The 17,938-nt window shown below is 36.5% G+C and overlaps 1 protein-coding gene across 5 annotated transcripts in view; it reads right to left on the bottom strand.

Moving 5' to 3' along the window:
• TBCK (TBC1 domain containing kinase) overlaps window positions 1-17,938 on the bottom strand; it is a 115,356-nt gene that overhangs the window by 39,355 nt on the left and 58,063 nt on the right. For all 5 annotated transcript variants that reach the window (XR_008233233.1, XM_052775011.1, XM_052775019.1 and 2 more), the window contains 2 exons: window positions 12,315-12,351; window positions 10,771-10,932 (listed from right to left, as the gene is read on the bottom strand). Coding sequence is in view for 4 of the 5 variants with exons in the window: in XM_052775011.1 (XP_052630971.1) it covers window positions 10,771-10,932; window positions 12,315-12,351 (199 nt within the window). In the remaining variant the exon portion in view is untranslated. The remainder of the gene's footprint in view (window positions 1-10,770; window positions 10,933-12,314; window positions 12,352-17,938) is intronic.

The following is a 17,938-nucleotide window of genomic DNA, read 5'->3' as shown; positions in this document are numbered from 1 at the left end:
AAGTATCAGTCATGAATTTTAAAACGCTTCAGCTAATATGATAGAAGTCTTTGTTTTTTCTACATGGATGCAAGGTGTGCATCTTTTAAGAGCTGCCAGGAGGACAAGTGCTGTCAATCAAGGAGCCATCATATTTCTTACGTAATACAGCAGGCGTACAGAAGTTGCACTCATCTAGAAAAAAAGATCAGATGCAGAAGCAAAGTAACAAACTATAGTGCTAAGTCTTCAGAGAGACTGCATGTTGCATGGCTGTAATAAGGATCAATAATTTCAATGCTGCATTGACAGGCTACCTTGTCTGACAGCATATTACTCTACAACTCTTTCAGTATCTTGGAAAAAAAAAAATTCTCTAGACAGCTCTCCACAGTCAGTGTTTACTACCTCTGGACGATATTGCTGTTTTCAGTGTACATGAGACAGTTGTCTTGCTGTTGGAAAGGAAAGACAACAATTTAAACTATTCTTGAGCCTGAATGCCCACAAACAGTGGTTAGTGTATCAAAAATGAAATGGTCCAGGCCCTTGCTCGGTGGAAGCACATCAACCATCTGCATCAGGGTTCAGAAACACTGGGAAAAGAAGGACTTTTGTTTTTATGTAATGAAATCACATGCAATGTTCAAAGAGCAGAAAAAGAACTTGTCAGACTCTTGTCTTCATCCATAAAGGAGATGTTTGAGGACTGGTAAATTCAGAACGTGTCCAAAGAGTTCTGTAGCAGAGGGTGTTATGAAGATAATAATTCAAGTAGATAATGACATATCTATGTGAGATGCTGACACTTCTGCTGAGACCAACAGCAGGTATGTTTGCAGCCTGTGTATAAACAAGAGAAGCTGAGAGTTATTGAAAGTACAACTACTACAGTACCTGCAGTTATGCAGCCATCTGGACCAGTTCATGCAACACTTACCAAAGTACTGAGCACTAGAGAGAAGCAGCAGTAAACACTGTGAGTTATGCAGTCTGAAGTCTCAGGGAATAAAAACCAAACATGAATCCTTACTCATGATTGTAAAAATTGCTCTGACTCAGCAGTTTAGTGAAAAGGTTTCATAAAGAATGCCTTCCAGTACAGAAATGTGATGTTGTCCTGCACTGATAAAGATGAGCAGGGAAGACAGAATGATGAATGATTGTACAAAGAGTAAAGGTTTACTGTAAGTGAACCACCAAATGCCACATGCTATGTCTTACTGAGAAAGACGAACAAAATAGATTACATAAAGACTGTAATGTCAGCAAAGCTCTTACAGGAAAGTGTGTTTTACACAGTTTTGAGGTGTGCCATGGCTGTTTAACAGCAGACATTTCTACAAACTAAAAAAATGTTAAAGACATCTGATCCGGCCCTAACATCAGATTAGATACTAGCGAACAACAGAAGGACATGAATTCACACTGTATAATGGAAATAGTCAGATGGAGGCTGCTATGCAAAACCCAAGAGATAAACAAGAATAAGAGGAAATAAAGCAGATCAGCAGAAGAATGAACATTATTTCATAGCTAGATGATAACCATCTACAGAAGATGCATAAAAGGGCAGGTTTACAAAACTGCAGGGATCAGCTTAGAGGACAAACTTGTTAGATATAAATGGAGATGAAGAACTTATGCCACCAATACAACATCCAACAACATTCAATTTTTGAAGGAAAAACATTGTGTTGGCTTTTCTGTGTTGTATGGTTTGTTAAAATCTTTCTAAAACTGACTCAACAGACATTTAGCAATCTCAAATACTAAATTTACCTCCTTTATCCTAAATCTGTGTTTCACAGAAGTAATATGCAAATTCTGAAGCTCAGTATGCATTAGTAAAGATCTTGCTGTCTAAGTTTCTAGCTGGGTGGTAGATATGAGCCACTTCAGCTGTTTCCCAGACATAACAGGTACAAAGTTGTAAAAAACTCTACAATCAGAAACTCTGACTAGACCAAATGCTTATAAAACTGATCAATCTCTAAAAAGCCATAAGTAGACGACCTTTGTATTAGCAGAGCTCTCCTCTTGTTAGCCTTCAGGATAGTTTTAAGGAAATAATATGAAGTAACTTAGAATTTCTGTTTTTAAAAAGACAAAAATTCAAGTAACCTTGAAAAGGAGTACCTGTTGCCATGAAAAAAGGATCAAAGCCTCTAATTTGATCTATTGGTTCCTAGACCAATAATGGAAAAAACTTTGGGTAAAGATTAAGATAGATAAGATATCTCGATCTGCCTAAAGAGCATCCTCAACCATGTAACACCCACAAACTACCACAGAGCAAGAAACATGTTATTCAAGACTGAAACATTGTTAATTTCCCACAAATACGGCAACTGTATACAGGAAGGATAATAACCATCTTGCTTATGTACGCATGCTTAAAACTGCTTTAATTTCTAAAAAACCACTCTTGTCATTTGGAACTACAGTATGTAACTTACTGAGATGCAAAACTTTCAGCATTTACCATTAATCAAGTCTATGTTAGTGTTTTACAGTGCAAAACTAGTAGCTTTAAGTACCTAACATCAGGCCAACCTTGTCAATATCTATTTCTAAATGATTTAAAGTTTGCTGCATAATTAACCTACTTGGAATTCAAGGAAAAAAGTTCCCCTATTCTGTGAAAAAGCTTTCTAACTCCCCCCAATTTGAATTTACACATGAAAGTATTTAAGAAGTACATTCCTAAATATCAAATCTTTATAACAAAAAAAAAAAAGACCACCCCAAAAGACCATCTTTAAGACATTTTTAAGTTTGTGTTGTTTCAAGGTTACATTCCCAGCAGACAAGTTTGTGGTTCATACTCTGTCACCTTACATGACTGCTGAATTTGTTTCCCTAGAACTATGCTACGGTTTATGTGAGTGAAAAAAAGGAAAAAAAGGGTTGTGGTTTTTTTTGTTTTTTTTTTTTTTTTTTTTTTTTAAGCATAAGGATTGAAGAACCAGCAAGAGATTATCTAGTTCCTTGCCTTGCTCTGAAGCCAAATGATATGTGACTAGACTATCTCCTACAAATGCTTGTCTAGTTGTCTAGACTTCTTAAATTTTTGCAGTGACAGGTTTCACCTGACACACCCCTGATGGGTACTTAGCCCATTTATCACCATTTTCAGAATACAGACTACATTCTTCACATACAATGCGATCTTTTCCCAGCTGGGATACCTGCCCTTCCTGAACAAGTTTTGCCCTTCAACGCTAACAATCCAGTCTTGAAATTTATTCCAAGCTTGCAGTATCAACAAAGTCTTAGCTTTAGGTACAAACTCTAGTTCTCCATGTTTAATTTTGGTCTTTCTGTTGATTTCTACTAAACTCCAGCTCTTAGTATATTAAAAACAAAGAAGTTTGGATAGACAGAATCAAATGCCTCATGCAGATTTATAAAGGCAAGAGTTTTAAGTTCTCTGAATATGGGAATATAGACCAAGGGAATTGACAGCTATCCTAAAGTATGACACCGCTGAGAATTCACTTAAACAGACCTTGTTTCTCAGTCCTTACTTTAGCAGAAAGATTTTTCTAGCTCTCAGCCTATACCACCATTCCAATTCTGTATTTAAGTAGTTATGTGTATCTCTATTAACAACACTGGATATACACACCCCCAAAATACATCTACTATCAGAGATGTGCTGCTAATATACATTTTAATCAAGGAATTTTAACACTGCAGTATTTGTGCAGCTCATTTCAAAATCCTCCTCAATTAACAATTAGAGAACTAAAGACTATTCGAAGACCATTTATACCTGTACAAGCAAACACATTCAGCATAATAAAGATACAGACACCCTATTAGGCACCTTGCTCTGTCAGCAACATTTTCCATAATTGTAAAAAGGAAAAAAATCTAGTGCACACTCTTGCTTTCTAAGCACTAGTCTAATCCTGAACCAGTTGTGCTCATAATTTTAATGAAGAAAAAAAAAAAAAAAAGGGAAATATTTTCCCAAGACACCTTTGTAAAGAGAAAAAAATAATAATTTGCCACATCTAGAAGCAAAGCTCAGATAAGAGTGGCCTGAATTTTGTCTTTCCATGCCTAAAAATGCTAGTATGTTTGATGGTCTACCTTCACGTACTTTGATTTTTTTCCCAGGGTGTCCTGATTTCAGCTGGGATAGAATTAGTTTTCTTTCTAGTAGCTGATATTGTGTTATGTTTTGGATTTAGTATGAGAATAATGTTGATAACACACTGATGCTTTCAGTTGTTGCTAAGTAATGTTTAGACTAAGTAAAGCATTTTTCAGCTTCTCTTGCCCAGCCAGCAAGGCGGCTGAAGGGGCACAAGAAGTTGTGAGGGGACACAGCCAGGGCAGCTGACCCAAACTGGACAAAGGGGTATTCCATACCATGTGACATCACATCTAGTATATAAACTGGGGGGAGTTGGCCTGGGGGAGATCACTGCTCAGGAACTAACTGGGCATTGGTCAGCAAGTGGTAAGCAATTGCATTATGCATCACTTGTTTTGTATATTCCAATCCTTTTTATTATTATTGTAATTTTAATATTATTATCATCATTATTATTTTCTTCCTTTCTGTTCCATTAAATTGTTCATATCTCAACCCACGAGTCTTCCCCCCCCATTCTCTCCCCCCATCCCTCTGGGTGGGGGGAAATGAGTGAGCAGCTGCGTGGTGCTTAGTTGCTGGCTGGGGTTAAACCATGACAAAGGGTAAAGGTGCACAAAATCCTACATGACAAACAGGTGGATTATTCTATTTTCTGAAGTCCCCTTTTGCTACGAAGGGTACATACAGGCTCTCTCAAGAAACAGGAGGCATAAGCTGCTCCTCAGACTGATTTTAAGACACACACTAGGAAAGTTCTACTGAGGAACTCACTTTTTACCCTTCTTATGAAATACCACCTCTTGAGACAGACAGTCCTTTGCTAAAGGATATACATTTGATTTTCTTTTGCCAGTGACAACTACAGACTAGCAAGAACACTAATATGAATAAAATAAAGGATTTTGGTATATTTTTCCTTAGCGTGCCACCCACCACAGCATTTCTCTTTAGTCTCAAGAAGGTAAAATCTATAAATAGAACTGCATTTTGTTCATGTCACTACAAGAGGAAAACGTGAATAATTAAAGAATTCACAGCTTCAGGTAAAATGACATCAATCTTAGAGTTTGACACTACTGAACAGCCTTGGTGAGCAGGTGTGCCCCAACAAATTGCTCTGCTTCTGTACCAAAGCCAGCTCCCAACCCACAGTTGGCTGTAAGCCATGGAAAAAAAAACCCCAAACCCAAACACACACACACAAACAAAAAATGACTCACTGGCAGCTATGCACATTTTCTACTTCATAAATGCCATTATTTAGCAACGTAATCTTCAGGAATTGCATTATAAAATACACCTGCCAATTGCATATAAAAAAGCCATCTAACAGAGCAAAGATGAAGAATACAATCAGAAAAAGATGTTTCCATAAATACCAGTCAGACCTACACCTTTCAAGAAAAGGAAACTACAAACGTGATTTCCTTTTTGCTTCTGATGTCTTTTGATATTTCCAATTGAATTTTTTAACATTATAGTTATAGCACCATTATCAAGCACATCATGTGACATCATGTGACAGAGACCAAATTGCTGTTTTCCTTCAGATATACTGTAATTTGAAAAAGCAGTCCAGCTTCACTAACTCCATAATAAATCACCTTCCAGTGTCATCTTCCATGGGGGGAGCTACAACAAAACCACGTGTCAAAATTTCATAGGTAAAGTTATGAAGAGTTTCCTTTTAAAAGAGCTATTACAACTTCTATTCCTCAGAGCCTTAATCTAAGCAATAGGAAATTTTCAAAACTGTACAATAAAAAGTCAAACCTAATCAAAACACTATATTACCTTTGTTTTTCTACTGCTCACTGGCACACAGAAGACCCCACTGTATCTCTTTCAGTCTCTTCAGAGTTGGTGTTTTGATCTCAGAGTTTACATTTTTATTCAAGAAGAGGTGAAACAAATGGGAACAGGCACCAAACACTCACAAACTCAGTGTGGGCTTGGCGGCCAACTGCCATTTCTTCCTCCTACCAAATCTTACTTAACTAAATGCTGAACCGCCAGAAATTCTGGCATAGTAAAAGTGTACAAATCACAGATGTGGGCAAAGGATTTTCAGGAAGAAAGAACAACAGAAAATAAAATGGTAGCTACTTAGGGTCGGACATGTATCTAAAGTAGAGTTCTCCGATATGTCCTCTCCAATTCTGCTGCTGTCAGCAGAAACACATCATTCAAAACTGCACCATACAATCTTAGTGTAGAATTTTTTTTAATCTTTAGTCCATTCTGAGCTGGAAGTAATCCTTCTAAGCATTTATATGGCTTTCACCATCTTGGGATTCAGCATTTTGGCACGTCACTACAATGGCGACAGAATTGTTTCTCACACATTAGAGAAACTCTGGTCCTTGGAGAATCATTTATTGTTGTCCTTTGATTATAGCTAGATGTTTGACTATATGTTGCATCTTCAAGCTACATGCCTGTGTCTCACAAAGTAGAATCCTCTACCTTTTCCACTTCAACCATTTTACTGTAGCTCCTCATTGCACTGGATTGCTTTTCCATAGCCAGTCTTTCTAGACTTTCTAGCTGAGGCCAGGGTTCTTCCTTTGGAAGGACTGACTAGCCTGGAGTCAGCAAAAAGACACCTTCCTAAGGTGCACAGCATTAAAAGAATGAATGCTGCTCTTGCTCCAAAATTACAGAAGATGAGCTTATTGTGTAAACTAACCTAAAAGGCTTATTTCAAAGTATGTTTTATCTTATTTCCAGGCTTAGTGTTTCCCTATTCTCTAACAGCACCCATCCCCATAATTTTGCTAGTTGCCCTATCCCTTCTCAAGGCCATAATTAATCTATGTCAGTGATGATATTGGCATGGATCTCTGGAGGAAGATCTGTTTGCCAGGCCCTGTACTGCACCCATTCTAGGTGGGAGTGAGTTGGCCTACAGGATCCTTCCACTATTTGCAAACAACTGTACTTATCTGGATGCTTTCTTCTGGGTTTGTTTCCTAACAAGAGGTGCTGGTGACTTTGTACTATTTGTACAGTGGGTCATGAACTTGGTAATCAAGTCAAGCTACAATAATTATAATTTTTGAGTTGCATAACATACATTATCACACAAACTTACAACGATACTAAAGACTAAGCTATAAGCAAAACTGCAAGTTTTAAAGTAAAGTTACTTATACGGTTGGCCCTCAATGCACGAAAGAGCCTTCTGGGTTGTAAATTTGCTGATACATAAGATGCAGACATATCCAAACTGGCTTAGTACAAGTCAGTACTGGTCTGAAAGCAGAGTCCTGCCTCTGTTGTTGGGACCTCAGGAATCACATCATAGTAGAGCTACCCTTACCATCCTCATTTTCCTGCCACATTCTCCTGCTACATGTCAGACTTGGATAAAGGAAAAACAAAGGTAATGCATACTGTGTTTGCGCTCTCTGCATCACCCAAATAAGATGAAATTTACTAAATCTCAAAACTACACAAAGAATTAGCAATGACTCCAGGGTTGGTTTTGTTTGTCTGTCTCAAATCGTACCTCCTAAATTTTCTCTGGTATTTATATTGCTTGAATAAAGTTTAAACTTAACAGAGCTCCTTAAAAACAAGTTAAAAAAAATATGAAAGAACAAATGAAAGAGAATTATAAAAACCATCTTGGGGTAATAATTTCCTAACCAATCTATATAAGTTTATATATAAGCAGTTGCTTATATGTCCCCTTTATACAGCCCCACAAGGAATGAACTAGGACATTTGTTGCTACAGCAAAGGGATTTTCCAGTATTCTTAATTAACCAATTATTTTGTCAAATACTTCAAATAGATTTCCTAATATGCTAGAAAACTGTTACAACTATATAAAAACAAATTAAAATTTCCAATAGAGCTCCCCAAAATAGCAAATAATGGCCAATTATATTTGATTTATAGATAAAAATATGGCCAAAGCTTTGAGGCAAGCATTGGAAAGGGGTTTCAGAATCAAGTAATCAATAATGGCACTGTATCCCTTCTTTTTCCTCAACTCGTTGATTTTTTTAAACAGTAATTTTAACTGTGTTATATGCAGTGAACTGGAAATAAAGCAGTGGTTTGTTGTTTAACTTTAAATATACATTTTTAGAAATAGGTACTGTAAAAACAAGAACTCTTAAAAAAGTGTTCCACAAAGTTGCAAGACTGTAGTAAAATAGCTTTATCAGTCTGGAAAGCAACTTGCTTTCACTGGCAGCCTGAGATAAGCCATTCCAGTGCACGTAAAGCTTAAAAACCACCGGAGTTTCACACTGTTGAGCAACAATTGATTTTAGATTGAAATTATTGCAGATGTTTTGAACAACATAATCTCTTCCTCAGGGTGACCCAGTTTCAGGTGAAGGTTGTTTGTAAATTACTTTCAGAAAATTCTCAGGCATGGCACAGGATTTATATTAACCAAAATAACAGAAGTCCTGTTTGGAAGACACACATGACGAAAAGCACAAGCAGTCAATACTTCTTAACCAGAAATAAGACTCAGGTCAGAAAGAGAAGGCACGAAGCTATGATAATTATATGTTCAAAGAAGTTACTGATTACAGAATTCTCAGCTAGACCAGTAACATATAAGTTACACCAGGATTGTCTCCCATCCTCATTCTTTTTTCCCCTTAAGTAGTCAGTTTATGATATGCTTTGGATTAATCCCACAATATTCAATTGTGCCACTGTTGACATGCAAAATATTGCAGACATCACCAACATTAAAAAAACCAAACCATCAAAACAAAAAACAAAATCAAACTTTTCAGAAACACCGTTCTATCAAAACATTTCCTACCAGAGTATCATCAAAGCTGTCATAAACTATAATCAGCAGAAAGTACGTACACAATAACACTACAGATTTTAGTGATTTGATTTTATTATATAAACAGATATGTATTATAAGAACTAATGTGTTCTTACACATGACCTCAGCAAAAGTACTTCAACTGTCAGTAAATCAGCTGGTTCAAGATAAATTGGAATATATAATTTAGAACCACTCAAGAAAAAAAAAAATAGGAAGAAATGACCTTAGACAAGAAAATAAGTTAAATATTAATGAATCTATATTTAACTAAGACATACAGCTAATAGATGAGGGAGGAGCGAAAGGGGAGAGAGACAATCTTTTAGTTTAGCACTCACCTTTCAGTCCATCTTAAGATATCCAGTTAAATCTAATCTGAGCATTTGAAATGACAAAGCATATAGATGGAAAATGAAAAAACCACACCATAAGGAGTGGCCTAATTAAATTTCTTATAAATTGAAAAATACAGCAGCAATTGCATAGTACATACTAAGCTGAAAAGTAGCACAAAAGCAAAATTTTGAAATCTGGACACATGTTCAAGGGTATACAGCGATAGACAGAATTTGTGACAATAACATTTAGAGAAATCACGGAGCTTCATCCATGACAGCTCACTGAACTTCTGAGAGACTGATTTATGCAACTATGCCTAAAACTAGCCTCAGCCTGCTTGCTGCCATATCCTAGGCTACTGCTAACCTCTGTAAACTCTGTAGTTGTGGAGACTGCCACACTCAACAAGACCTTTTAAGCTTAAATGCTCTTCCAAACTTGATTCTCTCATTCAGTTCTTCTGAAAAAGAATTACTTCTGTTTAAATGAATTATGAATTATTGAATTGCACACGTGGTGTTCAAACAGAGCCCACTAAATCTATAGTTAGCCCAGGAATTACCCAAAAGTCAGAGTTACCTTAAGAAAGACCACACGATTAAAACAGTGTCACCTCTTAACCAAGACCTATATTATGTTAGTAAGATCCTGGGTTGGAGAGAGGGAATTAATGCAAGAATGTAAGTATGTTCTGGGTGCAGTAGCCTTGCAATTCATGTGTTATGTAAATATTAGTCCATCACAAATGGAAACACATCTTTCAGTTGACAGGGCTTACTCAGTTCAAATGCATTCTACTGCCTCACTAGGAACTTGCTCAGAAGAAGACCCAAACTTCATGGTTAACTGCAATTTTTTATTCCTTCCCCCCCCCCCCCCCCCCCCCCCCCCAAATATGCAACACTTGCTTGTATGGATAGGTCAACCACCTCCCACTGAACAAGAAGATAGAACTTCTGCACAACAATCATGCAGCCTCCAATCCTATTTTGAGGGTTCTTCTGAAAGTTTTACATTTCAAATGGAAACTGATTTAACACAAAGCAATTCCAATGGCTTCTATACTGCTTTCCCTAATCCTTTTACATTAATTGCTTCCACAGCAAAAGTTTTATTATTTTTGAAAGGAAAACAGGCTGGTACCAGCATCAAAGTGGAAAAGCGCTGTTCAGAACAGCACTAAATTTTTTCCACTAGGAAATCCCTATCAACTGGATTGTTTCTATACATGGCATGTCTACAAACAGTCACTTATTAATTATTTAAAATAATTCTAATTTCACAAGTACTTCAAGCTTCACCTGCAAATAACAAGTTCATCCAATTTTTGCTGTTGACAGCAAAAAGACTTCTACTAACTTCATCAAGCTGTAGTTAAGACCTACACACTCTGAGAGTGTTTGCCTAAAACTACCATGATTTCAAAACACATGTAAGATCTGTAGTATATATTCACATGTAAGCACATACTGTCTTCAGCAACACACTGGGGAAAACAGAGAAAGAGGGAAGAAATACTTTTTTTCTGTACCTGGCAAGTCTGAAAAAAGGAGAATGCATTCATTGAATCCATTAGCCAGAAGACGATCCCTCAGCTGTTGAAGTATTGCAACTCCAATACAGAATGGAAAGGACGAATTTCCAAGCAGCAATGTATCCCACAGGTGAAAAATTTTGTGCAAAGGAAAGACATCTGCATGATGAACAAGCACAATAAAAAAACCCCATAAGCATATAATTTGATAAAAACATATACATACACTCATAAGGAGCTGCCTGTATACTTTTTTCCCCTTCTACCTTAGCATTATTTCTTTTTGATTTGGGAGCAAAAAAGACTCAATCTGTTTAGAAACAGGTTTGTCTTCATATGCAGTTTGATTATTCTGGAAATCATCAGTGTCTTCATTATTAAAAACTTAGAAATGCGCAGGTTTTCATATCTCAAACAGACAAAATTAGGCAAATTTATTTTTCTTTTGGTATGGTGCAATTATGCATTAGGACAGTTTTTTCAACAGTATGAAGACATTAAGGAGTTAATCAATAAGCTCAACTACTTAAAATTAGACAAAAAAACGAGCAGAATAGAGCAAAAACTGGCAGAATAAAGGAAAGACAAGGAGAAGGGCCTGTTAAAGATAGCAACATTTTACATATAAAGCTGAAAATGGCTCTCCTAAAATAAGCTATCCTCCAACTAAATAGGTCTAACATTTTATTGCAATTCATTGCCCGGGAAACCATCTTCTTGGTTTTCCAAAGGTGGTGATTGTCACAAAAGTTTTAGAAAAACGGACAACGGCAAGAACCAGTGCTTTACAGTAAAGATCTTTAGAAATTGCAATCAAGAATCTCACATTAAATTCTTTGATATTTCATCAGAGAAATAATCCATCAGCTCTTTTCGTCCTGCCACCTTTTTTTTTTTTTAAATTCAAAGTCTATCAATGTTGACATGACATGAAAAAAATCACAGAGATCTTTAAGAAGATTTTTAATTGCTTTCTGGACTTCCTTTATTAACTTTGTCCTCTTTCATTAAAAGCTCACCAAATTATAAAGCTCTTTTTCTTCCTACCATACATGCACAAATGTCATAGTAAACTAGTGCTAAGAGAATAACAATGTGTTAAAGTGCAATAAAAGAAGCTTGTTTTGTTGGTCTTCAAAAACAAAGTTACTCTCTTTCTTACATTAATTGAGTGAGGGCAAGGGAAGGTGGTGAGGTTTGGTTTTGTTGTTTTAACTATTATCATAACTTTTTCCAGTAGAAAACAGCTTCCTTTGCACAATCCCTAAGTACCACATGTGTAAAATAATCCAGTTCAAATTTAATATAATACTTTTTTAAAAAAAATAAGAAAATGCTAATTATTGTCAAATCAGGGCAGAAAGTATGTGACAGGCACTGTTGAGACTCAAACCACAACACACGTCCTTGCAAATTACAAGCGACTTAGTAAATGATAGACACATCACACCAATTAGGAAGGCTTTAGCTGAAAAAGTGAGGAAAAACTATGCTTAAGAAATATAAGAACATTTAATCAAAGAAAAAGAATGCATACTCACGTGTAAACATTGTAAGAAACCAAGGAATAGCATAAAGCTGCAAAAGGTGGTGATGGGGGGGGAAGAAACAAAAAAATGTTTTAAGAGCTAAAGTTGTGACAATTGTCTGCTACATCAAAAATTGCCTAGCTTGGCATGAATGTATTTAAAATGGGAAATAACTGCAGTGGCAGAACCACTATCACACAACTTTTCACCTCTCAGAGAAGCTTTTTCCTCGCCCAGGCCCCCATTCTGATGTCTTCAAAATTACTATACTGAAAACAATGACAAAAACAACCACCAGCCTCACTAGGCTTATGCTTGCAAAAAATAACCCCCAAAGTCTTAAAGAACTCAAAAATCTGCTCTATTAAACTGTCACGTTTCTTACCTTGCATATATATACCGCTAAGTAAAAATTAGCAAAGGATACCTGAACAAGCATAAAACAACTTGATTCAATGTATCTTTTTGACTATAGAAAAACCCGGTTCTATATAAATAATTAAAAGTGCAAATCACAATTTCCAGCAGAAAAATTAACCATATCTACCTTTTTCTCTTGTGTTGGTATTTATTAAAATGTATACTTGTCAGTGAAAGGTGGTAAGAATGGTTTCATTCTCAGAAGCATATAGTGTCAGTTACTAACACCTTAAGCATTTATGTTGTTCTACTGTGACCTTTAAAGGCAGGTGTCATCTGAAGAATTTGAGGCTGCTTCGGCACTCATGCTGCTACAAGACTGTCTAAGAACTTGTGCTGCTGCGATGGCTACAGAAAACCTTTAGTTTCTGCAAATTTTCATACTCATGACATCATATAGAGAAAATTCAGTATGCATTAGAAGAGCTAAGCCTTTATGACAGCTTAAGAGTTTCTTAACTTTCAGTGAAGTATTTAGCATGTTGAAGGCAACAGAACCTATTTTCTTGAAACGTCAAACTGCACAGAAAGTTCCCACAAATTAGGAATGCAAGAGCGAGACGATTATTGTTAAATTTTACTCTGTTGCATAGCTCATGTGCTCTGTTTTCCACTTCTGAAGATTTACAGTTAGACATAAAGCTTAATATATTACTTTTTAGCTCACAAAAAGTGCAAATTAGTCGTCCTATTAAGCTTTCCCTGGAAGTAAGCAAATGAGAAGCAGAAAGCATAATCGATATTATGTTAATAAATTACTACTTATTCCATAAACTCTTAACTGGGTTAGGGCACTGACTAAATGATGCACACATTTACCAAAAAGCTCTTTAGCACAGCTCTCTCTAAATTTTATTCCTACATCTTCATCTGAGCATCTGATAGTATCTGAACCATAACTGTCCATAAAGCTAAAAAAGCTGCGATGATCAGACTGTACACCACTTTCAATATTCAGTAGGCTTTTATAAAGCTTGGTCTCCAACTTGCCAATTGATTTTAAGGGTTCAAAAACCAACACAAATGCATTTCTATCACCATTTTCATCTTATAATATTTTCATACTATTTCTCTGAGTATATCTTTGTTATGCCTTCAACAGATGGCTCTCTACTGAATAGTAACATACCCTGTTCCCCGAAATATCCCCTACAGTGGTTGTGATCAGCTAATACCTGTTTACCTGCTTGCTTGTATGCAATATCTTGCTCTTCATGCAGTAGGAAAACAAACATTCCTAATAGCCTGAGGCTCCTCTTTGCTTGGAGGTACCATATTATGCTGACGTCATTTTGAACTACATTACTTCCTTGATATTTAAAAGCAACTATTTCCTCCTTTTCATATATTTCATTAAAATATTTTACCAAAGCAGATCCAAACTTCCTCCTAATTTCACAAACACCTCTATCTTGTATGCACCTACATAGAAATATACAAGAAAATATACTAAATTTAAAACATTGAACAGATTATTAAAAGGTAACCACAAGGCAAAACACTGCTTTGCTCTAACCCATCCTCACCAAACCTATCAACAGTGACATGAAAAGTAGGTCAAACTATTTAAGTAGAAGGTATCAGGCAAGTTTTTACTGAAGGGATTTTCCCCTCTGATTTTCATAAATATAATGTTCTAAGACAAGGAAGGCTTGGTAACCCTGAAGAGGTTATGATTACTATTTATCAGCAAGCAAAGAAAAGCCACAACACTGGTGGTATTATTCCACCATGCAAATCAAATTGAGAAACACAGACAAAAAGAACTGCACTGACTTGAAGTCCTCAAATAAATAGGCTACCAAATTCTTTTAGTTAAATGACTGCACTTTTAACATGTTATTAGTAAATACTGCCCTCTAGCAATCACCGGCTTGAACAGCATTGTGCCATGCTTCTGTACTAACGAGCTGCTGTTAGAGAGGTTTTCAACCCTTCACTACTGAACCCTGAAACATAATGGGGTTGTGTTTTTTATTGACACTTAACTCTGTAGTTGGGAAGCATACCTAATATTTAATCAAAGTAGCGTTTGAACTGCTGGAACAGCCTGAGAATAAGTCACATTAAAATAAGAGCTTGTAAAACCAATACTTCATTTTTTAGAGTAAGCTTTTGATCAGCAATGCCATAATTATAATTTTGCTTTGCCAGTAAAATACAAGCTCTTTTGTGCTTTTAAGTAACGACTTGGACATTTCTTATACATGAAGAACACAGCAGTCCCCTAACATCAGTTTCCCATTCAAACAATCTGAATACATCCACAGCTTTTTTTAGTTACAATTGAAATCTCTTGTCCTTAGACTTGGCTTCATTCTTTATCTTTCCATTATCCCTAGCTAAAGCTCCCTTTCCAACAGTGCTCTGCTATGACAAATTCTGCTCAGTACCTGAACTTGGAAATGCAGTTCATTGTTTTTCAACAGGGTGAAGATGTTTACTGGCAAATAGTTAGATGGGCATATTTTGAAAAGAGTGCATCTCCCATTAGACATTCAAAGCTCTTAGAGATATTGGCTCAAATCTCAATTAAAGCCTTTTCTCTGAAGATTCTGTTATTGCCCATTACTACTGTCTGGATTGTTTCATTATTTGACTGTTCCTCCAGAAAATGAGAGCTTTACACACTTGTGTCTATAGAAAATTGAGATTTCAGTTGTAAAGACAAAAGTTTTAAAGAAATTTAGGCTCAGGGGATTTTGATTCTAAAGATATTTTAAGAGAAATAGCAAGGTGAAAATGAGTGTTAATGTTTGTTGGTGGGGATGGTAAGGAGTATTAAAAGATATGCACAAGGTTCTTGCTCTGTGAAAAGTCTGTAAGAACCAAGTGGCTGTCATGTGTGATCCAGGTGCACCTTATGAACATCATAAGGCAGCCACAGTGAAGCTATGCACCTGGTTGCAGGATAATGAAAATTAACTATTTAAAATTGAAGGTTTGAGTTTTCAAAACATCAAAAATGCCAACATTCTTCACAAGTTCTTGTTCATTATGCATTTATATAACACTTAAGTTTACCAAAAACCTCTAAGAAAATTCAAAAACCTCTACGAAAGTTCACCCTCTACACCTCATAGAATTACAGAGCTGAGATCAAGGTTAAATACCTCTAGTTTTAAAGATAACAAACACAATAGGAGTAATCATTATTCTTGCATTTTTTATAGAAGAATCCTCACTTGACCATCTGTCATTCAATGCAGTGTGTTATTTTAAACTGGTAAACTGTCATGTCTTCACCACTGTAAAAATAATTTACAGATGGATAACAAAACCCCTATGCTATAGCATGTATTTCACACTATTTTCAGTGTTCAAGACTTCTATGTTGGAGCCTTTCCTTCTCAAAGCTGAAATCACACTTACAGGAATACAGGAACTACCACTATCAATGGCAATGTGGGCAAGTATTCTACCTCCAATAGCAAGTAGCAAATTTGCTTCAGGAGAACGTACTAAAAACCCTGCAATGGACAGTTGTAAAATAGTTTGTCTGCCATGCTAATGTGCTTTCTACACACTTTAGGCAGGCACTAGCTTAAATGACAACAGAAAGGATTCAGAAAAGGTATCATATATTTCTTTTCTTGTTGAATTGTCCAGTAACAATGCCAGATGTTGAAGATCTGTTAAGTAATCCAATCTTTCTTTCCAAGCTTACTAAACTAAAAGACCATTTGACATAGCTACACAGAAATGTGGTCAAACAAAGAATGAAAGAATGATTCTCAGCTAAAAGGATGATCCTCAACTAAAAGAAATCCTTTTAACGCTTGCCCCCCACTCCCAATCGCAACCCCCTTCCTCCCCCCTCCACCGTGGTCATTCTTACCAAGCAGAGTGAACCCCGGCACCCCTGCACAGCACTGCCACTCAACCAACATATAAAATGATTTGACCTTTGCAGGTAGAGAAACCCCTCCCTTCCTGCACAGACCCCCTCCCTCCTGAGCACCAAAACTTGAAGACCCTGATTGCTTTCTTAAAAGTACTTTAAAGGAGAATTTGTTTGTATTTTTTATTTACATTTTATATTTTTGTACATATTGTTAGGAGGTCCGCCATTTTTAAGTGCTCTTGGATTGACCAAAAGGGAGGCTTTGAAGTGTGTATCTCTCTTGTTACCTATCTCTGACTTGTAGTGTCACCAGGCCCAAACTATTATCTCAAAGGAGAATAAAATAAAACCTCGTAAAAAAATTTAAAATTACAAAAATGCAAAAAAAAAAGTTTACAATCTTATTCTGAGCATTCCAGTAACTTTTTTTGTGTACTTTAGCTGTACCATAGATCATGGTTTGTATGAGGTGGCAAGGCCAAAGATAAAAAGGTTTTTTTCTTTTCTTTTTTCTGTCTATGAAGTTGCTAGTTTTTTGGTGGTTTTTTTTTTTGTTGTTGTTGTTTTTTGTTTGGTTTGGGGGGGGGGGGGGCGGGGGACTGTTTGATGTATGTGTGAAACAATGTTGTCCAACAATAAACCAAAATTTTGTTTTGCTGAGTTGTCCTAACAAGGCTGCCTCCAAACTGCTGCTTTTCGTTTTAATTTTCATTTGGTAAGAAAAAATTTTTTTTGCTCTCTACAGCTTCCTAAGGAGGGGAAGTGGAGAGGAAGGTGCTGATCTCTTCTCCCTCGTATCTAGTGATAGGACATGTGGGAATGGTTCAAAGCTGCACCGGGGGAGGTTTAGACTGGACATTAGGAAGCATTTCTTTACCGAGAGGGTGGTCAAACACTGGAACAGGCTTCCAAGAGAGGTGGTTGATGCCCCAAGCCTGTCAGTGTTTAAGAAGCATTTGGACAATGCCCTTAACAACATGTTTTAACTTGGTCAGGCCTGAATTGGTCAGGCAGCTGAACTAGATGATAGTTGTAGGTGCCTTCCAACTGAAATAGTCTATTCTATAAAACCCTGATCTTGCAACTTCATGTAGTGTCTTCAAAATACATACACACATACTTGGCTTCAAACCTATATGGTGCCTAGACGTTTAATCATATATTTAAACGCTACAGAAAGGTGCAAAAATGTTTTGACTGGGGATGCAAAGAGAATGCAGATTGAGTCCAATTTTTAATATTAGATTCTACCCACCTATATGCACCTACACCAACAAAATCTGAAGAATGATCACTTTCCTCACAAGATAAAAATACCAGCAAGAATCTTCTCCCCAGATTCACCACTAGGTAACCATGTAACAGAACAGAG

The sequence above is a fragment of the Harpia harpyja genome, chromosome 2 (assembly GCF_026419915.1).
Source record: "Harpia harpyja isolate bHarHar1 chromosome 2, bHarHar1 primary haplotype, whole genome shotgun sequence".
Classification (NCBI taxonomy): Eukaryota; Metazoa; Chordata; class Aves; order Accipitriformes; family Accipitridae; genus Harpia; species Harpia harpyja.
This window is presented reverse-complemented; position numbering and strand designations above follow the sequence as displayed.